Genomic DNA, 13,077 nt, shown 5'->3' on the forward strand with positions numbered 1-13,077 from the left:
AAATGAGCATTGATTCTTTTGGCCATTTAAGGAAAGTAGCCATTAGGAATGAGGCTGATTCATTAAGAACATTACGGAGAGAAGCTGCTGTTCATTAAAACCAGTAAACAGGAAGTTCACTCATATTAGGACAGACCAGGAAGTGAGGAAGTGATACCACGCCTCACCTGGTGCTTGTGTGTTTCTCTGTGACCTTTACAAGGAATGCGACGTGTGACCCACTGCAAAGGTAGGCCACTCACCCCCGTCCCCTAATACCCATCCGCTCCCAGTTATCCACAGCTCTCTGGACACTGCAGACAATTTGATCTGATCTCTGAACACATATCACTTTTGCTCTAAGCCTCAAAAGCTATTTTACTCTTCTGGATAAAATATGGAGTATTACTCTGAAATTTCAACTCATAGTTTTGTTCACCTCCAACTTTTAGGTATCTAAAACTTTCGCAGTACACAGAAAGCTGTCCAGACAGGGGCAGGAGTGGGTTTGCAAAAACTGTGTGAACATAGCCTTCCCTGGATTAATTAACATAAAAACGCCCACACCTCCTACCTAACCTCCACCGAGTGCTGCATCAGAGTGGGATTGCAGTGTTTGCAGTTTACTTATTATTCAGCTGTGGGCGAAGCTGCTGCCTTACCACAGTTGTGCCTGTTTGCTCACAGCCTCACTTTCGCTCACAGGCATTTAGTCTCTGTCACCATAGTAACCACACGAAGATTTCTGACACTTGCTGCCTCGCAGTCGCTTTGAGTTTTTCTGCGAACTCTTTAAATCCTCTGTTCTCAGATCCCTCGCTTCAGTTCAGAGCATGTAGATTTGCCACTGCTTATTACCTCCCCACCTTCAAAGTGAATATTTGCATTACAAACACACTGAGTATCTGATTTTGGGTAGTTCCTATTGAAGTCTGTTTGATTTTTTTTTTCAGCTTGTAGTTTTCTCACACAGCCTGACGAGTGTGAGTGTGTGTGTGTGTGTGTGTGTGTGTGTGTGTGTGTGTTTGTGTGTGTGTGTGTGTGTGTGTGTGTGTGTGTGTGTGTGTGTGTGTGTGTGTGTGTGGTCCCCTTCAGATGAGTGTTTGAACAAAACTGACCAAAGTGAAAGCCAAGCCCACTTCTTTACAGATACAGTGGGGCAAAAAAGTATTTAGTCAGCCACCGATTGTGCAAGTTCCCCCACTTAAAATGATGACAGAGGTCAGTAATTTGCACCAGAGGTACACTTCAACTGTGAGAGACAGAATGTGAAAAAAAAATCCATGAATTCACATGGTAGGATTTGTAAAGAATTTATTCGTAAATCAGGGTGGAAAATAAGTATTTGGTCACCTCAAACAAGGAAAATCCCTGGCTCTCACAGACCTGTAACGTCTTCTGTAAGAAGCTTTTCTGTCCCCCACTCGTTACCTGTATGAATGGCACCTGTTTGACCTCATCATCTGTATAAAAGACACCTGTCCACAGCCTCAACCAGTCAGACTCCAAACTCCGCCATGGCCAAGACCAAAGAGCTTTCGAAGGACACCAGGAAAAGAATTGTAGACCTGCACCAGACTGGGAAGAGTGAATCTACAATAGGCAAGCAGCTTGGTGTGAAAAAATCAACTGTGGGAGCAATCATCAGAAAATGGAAGACATACAAGACCACTGATAATCTCCCTCGATCTGGGGCTCCACGCAAGATCTCATCCCGTGGGGTCAAAATGATCATGAGAACGGTGAGCAAAGATCCCAGAACCACACGGGGGGACCTGGTGAATGACCTGCAGAGAGCTGGGACCAAAGTAACAAAGGTCACCATCAGTAACACACTACAACGGCAGGGAATCAAATCCCGCAGTGCCAGACGTGTTCCGCTGCTGAAGCCAGTGCATGTCCAGGCCCGTCTGAAGTTTGCCAGAGAGCACATGGATGATACAGCAGAGGATTGGGAGAATGTCATGTGGTCAGATGAAACCAAAGTAGAACTTTTTGGTATAAACTCAACTCGTCGTGTTTGGAGGAAGAAGAATACTGAGTTGCATCCCAAGAACACCATACCTACTGTGAAGCATGGGGGTGGAAACATCATGCTATGGGGCTGTTTTTCTGCCAAGGGGACAGGACGACTGATCCGTGTTAAGGACAGAATGAATGGGGCCAAGTATCGTGAGATTTTGAGCCAAAACCTCCTTCCATCAGTGAGAACTCTGAAGATGAAACGAGGCTGGGTCTTCCAACATGACAATGATCCAAAACACACCGCCCGGGCAACAAAGGAGTGGCTCCGTAAGAAGCATTTGAAAGTCCTGGAGTGGCCTAGCCAGTCTCCAGACCTCAACCCCCTAGAAAATCTGTGGCGGGAGTTGAAAGTCCGTGTTGCTCGGCGACAGCCCCAAAACATCACTGCTCTTGAGAAGATCTGCATGGAGGAATGGGCCAAAATACCAGCTACTGTGTGTGCAAACCTGGTAAAGACCTATAGTAAACGTTTGACCTCTGTTATTGCCAACAAAGGTTATGTTACAAAGTATTGAGTTGTATTTTTGTTATTGACCAAATACTTATTTTCCACCCTGATTTACGAATAAATTCTTTACAAATCCTACCATGTGAATTCATGGATTTTTTTTTCACATTCTGTCTCTCACAGTTGAAGTGTACCTCTGGTGCAAATTACTGACCTCTGTCATCATTTTAAGTGGGGGAACTTGCACAATCGGTGGCTGACTAAATACTTTTTTGCCCCACTGTATATTGGTGTTTGCACAGCCTTGTTACAGGGGAATGTAATCTTTAAAACAAACAATGAGACAATTGTGAACATTTTGTTGCTAAAAGCATCTGGTTCCAACGTTTCAGGCTAGTGACTTCTTAAAATGAAGTCGTGTGTGTGTGTGTGTGTGTGTGTGTGTGTGTGTGTGTGTGTGCGTGTGTGTGTGTGTAGCCTCTTGTCGCAGACCGGACGCATTTGTGTTTTTGAGCAGTTAACCCCCAAAAAGGTGTTGTTTACCCCCTAAACCTTTCATGTTAATTCTTCTACATAGCTGTAATTAAAATAAAACCTGAAAAAAAAGTCAGTCCAATTTGATTAATCGGAAATTCAGCAATAAAGCTTTTTTTAATGTAATTAAGAGATTATAGCCCCATAAAATATAGCAGTTATAAAATATATGGTCTTTTTTGTAACACCATTTTCTTTATTTTGCAATCACTTCCAAAGGTTGTAAATTATGATTTCCATTTATAGTAAAATAGATGATAATGCAGGGTATGCTTTTATTTAGGGTGTTTTTTAAACCAGAAATGATACCCAAGGCACAAATCTGACTGAGAAACCCAGATGGCCACGACCAATATTGTCAACTCAAAGCATTAATATGTAAACCAGTTGACAACCATGACTGCTGCCATCATTTATATACAGTTTATGTAAAGGCTCCAAAACCAGGTTTCGAATGACTGAGGGGGAGATCTTATATGAGACCAACTAAAAATGACAAATTTAATTTGCATTACTCAACAGATACTAAATTACTACATTTCTAAATATATCCCAGTCTTCAACAATATGCTGGCTTAAATTGGGAATAATTTCCATAGTTTCCCTGTGTCCTACCAGTTTCATAATTCTTGTACTTAATGTAAAAAAAAAAGTCATGTGTCTAACTTCTTGCATTTCTTGATCCTGCTTTGTCCCTATTTTGCCCTCTTCATCTGTCCGGCCCTGACAACCTCTATTTCCCCGCTTCGTCAACAACTCCCCTGCTCTTTCTCCTTATCTATGTTATAGTCACAGTACAGATTTACCTCAGCCGCTCTACAAAGTTGACTGGGAAAGGCAGCGTCCCTGCAGCTTCAGGGGTAACAACCCGTTCATCCGCCAACACACAACAAACCTCAGAAATCAGCAGGGCCAGCAGGGCCAAAAAAGGCAACTCTGCTAAGGTTTCAGTGGCCAGAACGACCCCGAATTTTAGCATCCAGTTGAGGAAGTCAGGGAGCCTGTCATCCTACTCTCCCCTTGATACACCCAGCTACCGTAGCCCTATTAAATCCCCCAGCCAGTACTTCCAGATTTGTTATTAGCAAACATAAGCAAGCTTATCTAGAGAGGACAGCATGTTTTCAATTATCAATCTAAAGTAATAAAAGAAGATTTATGATTTTAAACCTGATCTTTCCCTTTAAAAACAACACAAGGAAAGAATCAGAGAAAAAGCAGCAAAATGAGTACAAAAACCTTTAAAGCCATCAATTTGATCCATTAGTCAACCTTTCTGATTATCTGTTAACATTAAAGTTCATTTTGTTCATTTTGGTTTCCTTCTGCATGGTTTATTTTGCATGTTTTAAAAGGATTTCTCAGTGTTTCCTTTTCTAAGCCTCAATCTGTTTTTTTTTTCTTTTCACTGCTTCTTGTGTCTGCGTTTCATGTTGGTTAATCTCTGCTGTGAGCTGAATATTCCTGAGTTGTGAAGGTTTTTAACAAAGTGTTTGCAGTTTTATTTTGTGCTGCTTCTTGTCATATATGTGTTTTGAAATGGCCAATAAAAGTCCGTTAAAAAGCTGTTTGTCTTCCCAAGCTCTGTCATTTTTTGATCATCTCACATCACTTCATCCTCTCGTCTTGTCTTACACTCAGTATTATCACCCTTGTCATTCACACCATAATGGATGTATTAAGTTGCAGTGCTGTGTGTGCTTCTGTTTTGCCGTATAGTAAAAAAAATGACACTGTAAGTGATTTAATTCCACCCAGGATTCAGAGGTTCTGTGTTTGTGCATCTAAACATTCTCTCACCGATTATTCTTGTTGCCTTTTCTAGAGGAGGGTTATGTGAAAATGTATTTGAAAGGTCGCCCCGTCACCATGTACATGCCCAAAGACCAAGTGGACAGCTACTGCCTGGAGGCAAGAGCAGAGCTACCCAGCAACAAACTCAAGCTGGACTGGGTGTATCCTTTTACTGCAACCTATTTGCCAAATACCGGAGGCAGGGAGCTTGTGTGAGAGCATTTTGACATGTTTTGAACAGAAAAAGTTCAAGTATAATCCCACTTTCTGATTTGGAAAGTTTCTCAAAGTAATCATCTGAGGAAATCCACATTGTGATGTAGTTGTGTGAGTTAAGAGGAGGAAGGCGCGAGCCTGTCTTTTTGCTTTCCCTGCTTGTCAGAGCAGATCTGTTCAGATGTTCATTTTCACCGGATTGTGCTGCCGCTGTCGGAGCCGGGCTCATCGCTCTGCGGCCTGGAGTCAGTAATAACCTGCGCACAGCTGGCAGGCTAAAGCACGGCCAGTCAGCAGCTCCTCTTGTGCTGTTTTATTTTTACTTTGTGTCACTGCGGTTTTATTTCTTTGCTTCTTTTGTTCGTTGATGAAGGAGTGAATATAGCTGGTTGTTAAGCCTGTCACGAACCCAGAGGCAAAACAGAAAAGGATCAAATCTGATAAGGAAAGCACAAACACACCGATAGAAATACAAACGTGGGCCGTGCATTTTGGAATTACCTATTTTTCAAATGGACCTATATAGCTTTTGGTTGTTTTCTTTTGCAGTGAAGAATGTCCACATTAAACATGCCGAAAGTGTAATTCAACAATAATATGAATAGAGCAGCATGTAATGCTTTAAAAAGCTCTAAACACTTGGTTTCAGATCGTTTTCCTTGGATCTACATGATGTCAAAGAGACTGGAATCTTTAATGCAGTCATCTCAGCCACAGAAGCCCCTCCCACCCACTGTTCAAATGTTCTGTTTGCAAGTCGCAGCCAATCAGAAGAAAGGCGAGATTAGCTCACTCAGTGGATGAAATGAAAAGAAATGAAGACAAAGGATTCCTTTGCACTATGAATCATGCAAAGCTAATTTTATAGTCTATTATTTTTGCTTCTCCTGATCTCAGTTTTAATCCACACAGTTTAAATTGATGAATGCTACACAAATGAAAGCACATAGCTGTTTGTGACTAAAGAAAACTGAGCAAAACATGTGTTATAGACCCATTTAGGGGTTTCCTTTCTTTCATTCCTTGACCGCTTTCTTGTTCAGTTATGGCTACCGCGGTCGAGACTGTCGCTCCAACCTTTACTTGCTCCCCACTGGAGAAACGGTGTATTTCATCGCCTCCGTGGTCGTCCTGTTTAACGTGGACGAGCGGTTGCAGAGACACTACACCGGACACACAGACGACATCAAATGGTAAGAGACGTCAGCAGCCCAGATCGAGTCTTTAATCTCGCTCTCATCTCTTTGCTCCTTTTGTATCTCCTATTCCTGACAAATACACAACTGACTCGTGTAACTACAGCGGGCGAAGTAACAGGTGCACTCAAGGGTTGCATTCAGGCACAAGGCTGAATGTATATTTGTAGGAAAGCTCGGAGTGCAGTGAGAGTAACCTTGAGCAGTCACTGCCATGATTATGTTATCACACGCGGAGGTTAATAAAAGTTCAGCTTATTAATCACCAGTTTGGATTACAGATCAGAGGATGAATCCGAGAGATTCTTGCTCCTTTTAAGACAAAGTGTTTGAACTTCCTGCGAGTGGTGCTGCACCGCCAAAGCCCCCAAAGGAATTCATCTTAATATGTTTAATTTCCCTCCACAGTTTGACGCAGACAGCATGTGGTAGCTACAGAGAATATCATATTCATATCTTTAAAAAGCTCACTCACCAAAAGCAGCCTTTCATGTCCTGGGAGCACATGGCTCATCTCTATTCAAACGGTCCTTTGATGTCAAAAAGCCTGTTTTCACGTCTACTTTTCACATCTTTCTCTCCACCAGCCTGGCTGTCCACCCTGATAAAATCACCATAGCAACTGGGCAGGTGGCGGGCACCTCCTCAGATGGAAAAGTAAGTGAGATCTGCTCCTCATGTTTTATCAAGTTATCCGTTATCATTTTGATTTATTGTGTTTGGGTGTAAATTTTATTTTCTTGAAAGAACAGATTTACCTAATTCAGGCAGAGAGTTCCTGCATCCACCGGTCACTTTGTTAGGTACACCTTACTCTTACAGAGTTGGACCCCTTTTTTCCCTCCAAACTGCTTTAATTCTCTATGGAAACATTTCTCAAAGATGTTGGTTCATGTTGACATGATAACATCACACAGGTGCTGCAGAAATGTTGGAGCACAGCCACGATGCAACCGTTTGGGAGCATTTGATAGCAGTGAACTCATCGCCGTGTTCAAGAAACTAGCGTAACCCTGGCTGATTAGATATTTGCATTAATAAGCAGCTGAGCTGTATCTAATAAAGTGGCCAGTGAGTGTATTTTTCTCAGTGAATTTGCTTCTTCAAGCCGTACGTCACATCAAACTGATGTGACGTGCCGATGGTTGTGTGTACTCCCTGTCTGGCAGCAGCTGGCTCCTCACGTTCGTGTGTGGGACTCCGTCAGCCTCAACACCCTCCATGTTCTGGGCACCGGCTTCTTTGACAGAGCGCTCGTCTGCTTGGCTTTCTCCAAGTCGGTGAGGAAACCCCCTCTGACACACTTAAATAAATTAATTAATTAAAATGTCACAAACTGCATGAACTGATGTATAAATTGTGACATAAGTTCATATTTTGTTTAAATTTCTTTTGTTTTTTATTAAACTTGGTTTCCCATTTAGTTTGTTCTATATTTAATTAATTCTTAATTTCTAGTGCTGTCATTCACAGCAGGTCGGAGGTTAACTTCACCTCTGTTGGTTTATCAGTGCCAAGCTCACAATATATAGTTCAAGCACTCAGCTAATCTAGTAAAAATTAATACTGTCAGTAATTTAGTTTTAAATTATTCATTGCCTACATTAATTTTTAATATGTTTTTATTACACTTAATGAATTGATTATTTATTTATTGAGTCCATTTATTACTTTATTCATTTTTTATTTTGACAGTTCCAGTTCTCTGTAAAATTAACCTCTTTATTTTAAAAACATTTTTAATGTCAGAACGGAGGAAACACACTTTGTGTCGTCGACGACTCCAACGACCACGTCCTCTCTGTGTGGGACTGGCAGAGAGAGGACAGACTGGCTGAAGTTAAGGTATCTGCACAAGTATTGTGTGATTTCTTTGTGTTTGATTGCCTCAGTAGTCTCAGTGTTTAATGTTTCTCCTGAGCTTCATTCTTTCTTTTCTTTTTTTTCCACGTGTTTTGGCTCAGTGCTCCAACGAGTCGGTGTTTGCTGTGGACTTTCACCCCACAGACAGCAACATCGTGGTGACGTGTGGCAAGTCCCATCTATATTTCTGGAACCTGGAGAAAGGCATGCTGGTCAAGAAGCAGGGACTGTTTGAGGTAGGACTGTTCCTCACATGTTAGGAAGCATATTCACATATAGAGTCATGACAGCATGTAATGTCATGAGTTGTTGCGTTGCTATATATAGAAATTTGGGGGTAGCTGAGCAAAAATTAGTTCATGTATGTTCTTGTGTTCACTGCAGAAACAAGAGAAGCCCAAGTTTGTGTTGTGCGTGACCTTCGCGGAAAATGGAGACGCTATAACCGGAGACTCGAGTGGGAACATCCTGGTATGGGGAAAAGGTACTCGACTGTTTCACGCTCGCCTGTGAAAAGGATCATGTCTGTAGGGTGTACACAGTGAGTGAGTCTGCAGAGAAAGAGAGCGTACCACGGCTGAAAATAGGGGTGTGGTCAAAAATAGAAAAAGCTGTGTGCTTTCACCTGACTCACAGAAGAAGTGTGCGTCAGAAGCACAACGAAAAAAACAAATAATGATTCTGTCTGCGAAGGATTTTGTGGTTATAAGCTCAAAGATGCGTCATTGTGGTGGTGGAATCAGGAGACTAGGAGTCAAAGATGTGTCTCGATCTGAACTGTTTTATATAAAAGGAAAAAAAGGTGCAGGAGATGTGCAGTCTTACAGTTTTATACCCTCATCACACCATCTGTCTCTGTCAGTTTATCTGCCCTCTGCGTACATTCGACCTTTACGCCCTTCTCTGTCCCATCTTCACTGTGCAGGCACTAATCGCATCAGCCACGTCATCCAAGGAGCTCACGAAGGCAGCATCTTTGCTCTGTGCATGCTGAGGAACGGCACTCTGGTGTCTGGGGGGAAAGACCGCAGGCTCATTTCCTGGGACAGCAGCTACCAGCAGACACAAACGGTGGAGGTGAGAAAGCAAAAACACTCTGAGGCAAATGCAAAGTTTATAAATTACACATCATTTTACAGATGGGGTACACTAGTTAAGCATTTGACAGACTCCTTGGGTTTTTAATGCTTGCTGAGCTCTATAGCTCTTAATGATGCACCAGAAGCACGCACTGTCAAGATGTATTAATAAAATGTTAAGCTGAATATCAAGCACCTTCCTCTAAGTAGGTCTCAGTCTGGAATATTAGCCAGAATTTGCATGCATGCCTGAGGCGGCTGACTATGCATTCTGAATACTGCATCGTATCATAAATATTACAGAGGATAAGATGGATTTGTGCTTTCAAACAGATTCACAGGCATTTATAGCAATGAGACTCGTGGTTCACATTGACTGTATTATTATTATAAATTAGCTTGTCTTGCCTGAGGCAGCTGTTAGGTCCCAGGTGAAGCGGTGCTGTGCATGATCGCTGCTTTTTCTCCACAGGTGCCTGAGTTGTTTGGTCCCATCCGGACTATAGCAGAGGGCAGAGGGGAGAGTGTGCTCATCGGGACCACAAAGAACTTTGTTTTGAAAGGCAGTTTGGATGGAGAGTTCATGCCCATTACACAGGTACATGCAGCAGTCAGATTTAGCTCTACATTGGCTGTCCAATAGGAGGGTTCCTTCTTTCTTCCTTTCCTTAGAACCTACTACTAGCTCATCTCAAGTTCATGCAGATGAAAATCAAATTTTAATGAATAAATGAATGTGTTTGATTAAGTTACAACAGAATGTGTTCAAATGCTTTGCACAACCTCAAAACAGTAGTTTGCTGATTAGTTTTATCAGCTTTGTTTCTTTCTCTTCTTTTCTGCAGGGTCACACTGATGAGTTGTGGGGTTTAGCCATCCATCCCTGGAAACCTCAGTTCCTGACCTGTGGGTATGACAGGCAGGTCTGTCTGTGGGACTCAAGCTCCCATCAGCTGATCTGGTCCAAGAGCCTGGAAGTAAGTTTAGGCAACACTGGCCCCTGGGGTCAGTCACTGGAATTACACAGCAAACATATGAAGATCATTTTTATGTCTATTAGAATAAACAGGACATCAAGTAGCAAAAGTGCATGTACACATTTACAGCAAAGCTTTCAGCATAACATTATTTATACTTTCTATAAATTTGGATCATTTGAATTATTGATCACATTAAAGATTCCCTCCAAATACATTTCATAACACAATTCAGTAAAAAATAAATCTTCTTTTTCTATTGCATCTATTTCTTCTCTCTTGCTAAAGAAATCAATTTATATGTGTGATACCAGTCATACTAGTGAGATGTGAAGTGCTTAACTGGTTCCGATTCTGATTAGCATGATGGTATACATCTTCTACATGACTGAGATCATCATTTTCAATGTCTGCGCACTGTAGGCTACAAAAGTAGAGGTCGCAAAATCATGCTCATATGTACCAAACGCATCTTAAATTTAAGGCAAGCAGTGAAACCAGGAGATAAACGTAAAAGCTGCACACAAGTGAATCTGCATAGTGAGGTAACGATAATCAAAACCCATTAATGAGTGAAGGGGTGGACTTTAAATGTCATATTTGTTCTTCTTCTCACAGGATGCTGCACAGTCAGCAGGTTTCCATCCTTCTGGAGCTGTGGTTGCTGTAGGAACCCAGACGGGCAGGTATAAACACCATCACCAAAAAGCATTTAGTGCCAGTGCACTTGGTTAAGAGATACAGCCTTTACTTTACAGCTAAAAAAAAGTATTTGAAAGATTTTGATTGGTTCTGTCATCAATCCTGCAGGTGGCTGGTACTGGACACAGACTCTAAGGATTTAGTCACAGTGCACACAGATGGGAATGAGCAGCTGTCGGTTATGCGCTATGGGCCAGGTATGGTATTAATGAACTCATGTTTGTGTATTAATGGTAGGAAAAATAAGAAGACTACACAAAAGACTTGTATGTGTTGTAGTCTATGTTGATTGAAGAGAGCTAAAACTGCCAAAATCAAAACAAAAGAAGTCATATACTCATGAGCCACTTTATTAGGTACACCTCTCTTTGGCCCCATTTTGCCTCCAGAACAGGCTTAAATGTTTGCGGCATCGATTCAACAAGGAGCTGGAAACATATTGACATGATAGCAAATCTCACGTTCCATCATGTCCCAAAGGTGCTCTACTTCATTGAGAGCTGGTGACTGTGGAGGCCGTTTGAATACGGTGAACTCAAAGCCAGTTTGAGTGTTGTGACGTGGCACATTGTCTTGCACCTATCAGAATATGGGTACACTGTGGTCATAAAGGGATGGACATGGTCATTTGTGGAGTTTAAACAATGATTACTTGGTACTAAAGGATGCCAAGAAAATATCCCCTGTACTATTACACCAGAATCAGCCTGAACCAAAAACACAGGGCAGGGTGGATCCCTGCTGTTATATTGTTTCTGTGAAATCCGCTTAAGCTTAAAGCAGTCTGGCCATTCTTCTCTGACCTTTGGCATCAAAAATGCACTTTCGCCCAGAGAACTGCTGCTTGCTGGATATTTTCTCCTTTTCCAACCATTCTCTGTAAACCCTGGAGATGGTTGTGTGGGAAAATCCCACGTCAGCAGTTTCGAAACACTCCTGCCTGGCACCAACAGTCACATAAATCACCCTTCTTCTCCAGTCTGGTGCTCAGATTGAACTTCAGCAGTCTTGACCATGTCTACATGCCTAAATGACTGAGATGCTGCCATGTGATTGGCTAATTATAGCCTTTTTGTTAACAAGAAGTGGAACAGGTGTACCTAATGAAGGGATCAGTGAGTGTATATGAATGACCAAGTAATATTGTTATAAAAACCAAAAATTAATCCAACCAGCTAACTGCGCTAACACGTTGACGCCGCGCAGCCCCGCACGGGGTGATCGGCGTTAACTCGCTAACGGAGATTTGCTGCATTAATGCAGTTAAACTTCATTTTAACACTACCAGCACTAATATATACATTAAAAAATTACATTAGATTAAATGAATTTTGCAAATATCTGATATTCTGCCAAGAGTGTGAGAATGCTTTGATCCATATTTTCCTATATTAGGTAATGAACATCTGCTATACCTGCAGCATCAGCTGTATCGCCTCCCTCCTCACAGTGGATATCCATCTACAACAGTCTAGTTAATTATTTGCCATCTGCAAACATGTTTTTTAATTTATATTTCATTTTATGACCTCTAATGTTCCTCTTTTCTTCATCTTATATAGATGGTAACTTCCTGGCCATCGGATCCCACGACAACTACATCTATATCTACGCTGTGGCAGAAAATGGGAGGAAGTACAGTCGAGTGGGGAAGTGCTCGGTGAGCACCTGTATTTATAATCCCCCCTCATCCTTTATTTCAAGTTCCTTTCTGCTTCACCTTTATCTTTAGCTCCCTCCTCAGTTCTGCATTTCAGTGCTTTCTGGATGTGTGTTTACAGAAAAAGTCATAAATAACAACCCCCAGAGTCATACCCTGCTGAGACTATGCATCAACATTTCTAGGATTATTTATAGTTCTTGGATACCCATACTGACTCCACTCTGAAAATACTGTGAAGTGTGTGTTGCTGTGTGTGTCTGAGATGCATTTTTAAACTTTTCTAACTTCTCCCAGGGTCACTCCAGTTTCATCACTCATCTGGACTGGTCTGTGGACTCTCAGTACCTGGTATCAAATTCAGGCGACTATGAGATACTGTACTGTAAGTCACTTATCCTCAGGTTTCCTTTAGGATAGATATAATCCTTAAAAATGCCACAAAATCTAGTAAAGTTGGCCTAAAATGATTTTTCCCCTTTCATGCATTCATGAAACTAGTCACTGTGCGCTGACGTGCAAAACTGTGTTCACAACCAGCTCTGAGGTAGCAGGAGAGCACAAACTTGGTTGTGCATTTGAGCAATCTTAGTTAGTTTCGTAA

At 41.8% G+C, this 13,077-nt stretch overlaps 1 protein-coding gene and 1 long non-coding RNA gene across 9 annotated transcripts in view; both read left to right on the forward strand.

Annotated features, from left to right (window-relative positions):
• The window catches only part of eml1 (EMAP like 1), a 54,844-nt gene that overhangs the window by 39,149 nt on the left and 2,618 nt on the right, over positions 1 to 13,077 (forward strand). For 5 of the 8 annotated variants that reach the window (XM_085142960.1, XM_085142957.1, XM_085142961.1 and 2 more), the window contains 15 exons: positions 203 to 229; positions 4,812 to 4,941; positions 6,040 to 6,189; positions 6,780 to 6,849; positions 7,362 to 7,472; positions 7,942 to 8,037; positions 8,157 to 8,291; positions 8,440 to 8,539; positions 8,981 to 9,132; positions 9,607 to 9,732; positions 9,980 to 10,111; positions 10,730 to 10,797; positions 10,922 to 11,010; positions 12,376 to 12,473; positions 12,771 to 12,858. In XM_085142960.1, the coding sequence (XP_084999086.1) occupies positions 203 to 229; positions 4,812 to 4,941; positions 6,040 to 6,189; positions 6,780 to 6,849; positions 7,362 to 7,472; positions 7,942 to 8,037; positions 8,157 to 8,291; positions 8,440 to 8,539; positions 8,981 to 9,132; positions 9,607 to 9,732; positions 9,980 to 10,111; positions 10,730 to 10,797; positions 10,922 to 11,010; positions 12,376 to 12,473; positions 12,771 to 12,858 (1,572 nt within the window). The remainder of the gene's footprint in view (positions 1 to 202; positions 230 to 4,811; positions 4,942 to 6,039; positions 6,190 to 6,779; positions 6,850 to 7,361; positions 7,473 to 7,941; positions 8,038 to 8,156; positions 8,292 to 8,439; positions 8,540 to 8,980; positions 9,133 to 9,606; positions 9,733 to 9,979; positions 10,112 to 10,729; positions 10,798 to 10,921; positions 11,011 to 12,375; positions 12,474 to 12,770; positions 12,859 to 13,077) is intronic. The other 3 variants (XM_085142959.1, XM_085142965.1, XM_085142958.1) reach the window with 2 other exon arrangements.
• On the forward strand, positions 2,742 to 3,958 carry LOC146496396 (uncharacterized). Its single transcript, XR_014871117.1, has 2 exons — positions 2,742 to 2,897; positions 2,930 to 3,958. It is a non-coding gene; the product is annotated as an uncharacterized LOC146496396 (long non-coding RNA).

This window comes from Neolamprologus multifasciatus, chromosome 19 (genome assembly GCF_963576455.1).
Source record: "Neolamprologus multifasciatus chromosome 19, fNeoMul1.2, whole genome shotgun sequence".
NCBI classification, from domain to species: domain Eukaryota; kingdom Metazoa; phylum Chordata; class Actinopteri; order Cichliformes; family Cichlidae; genus Neolamprologus; species Neolamprologus multifasciatus.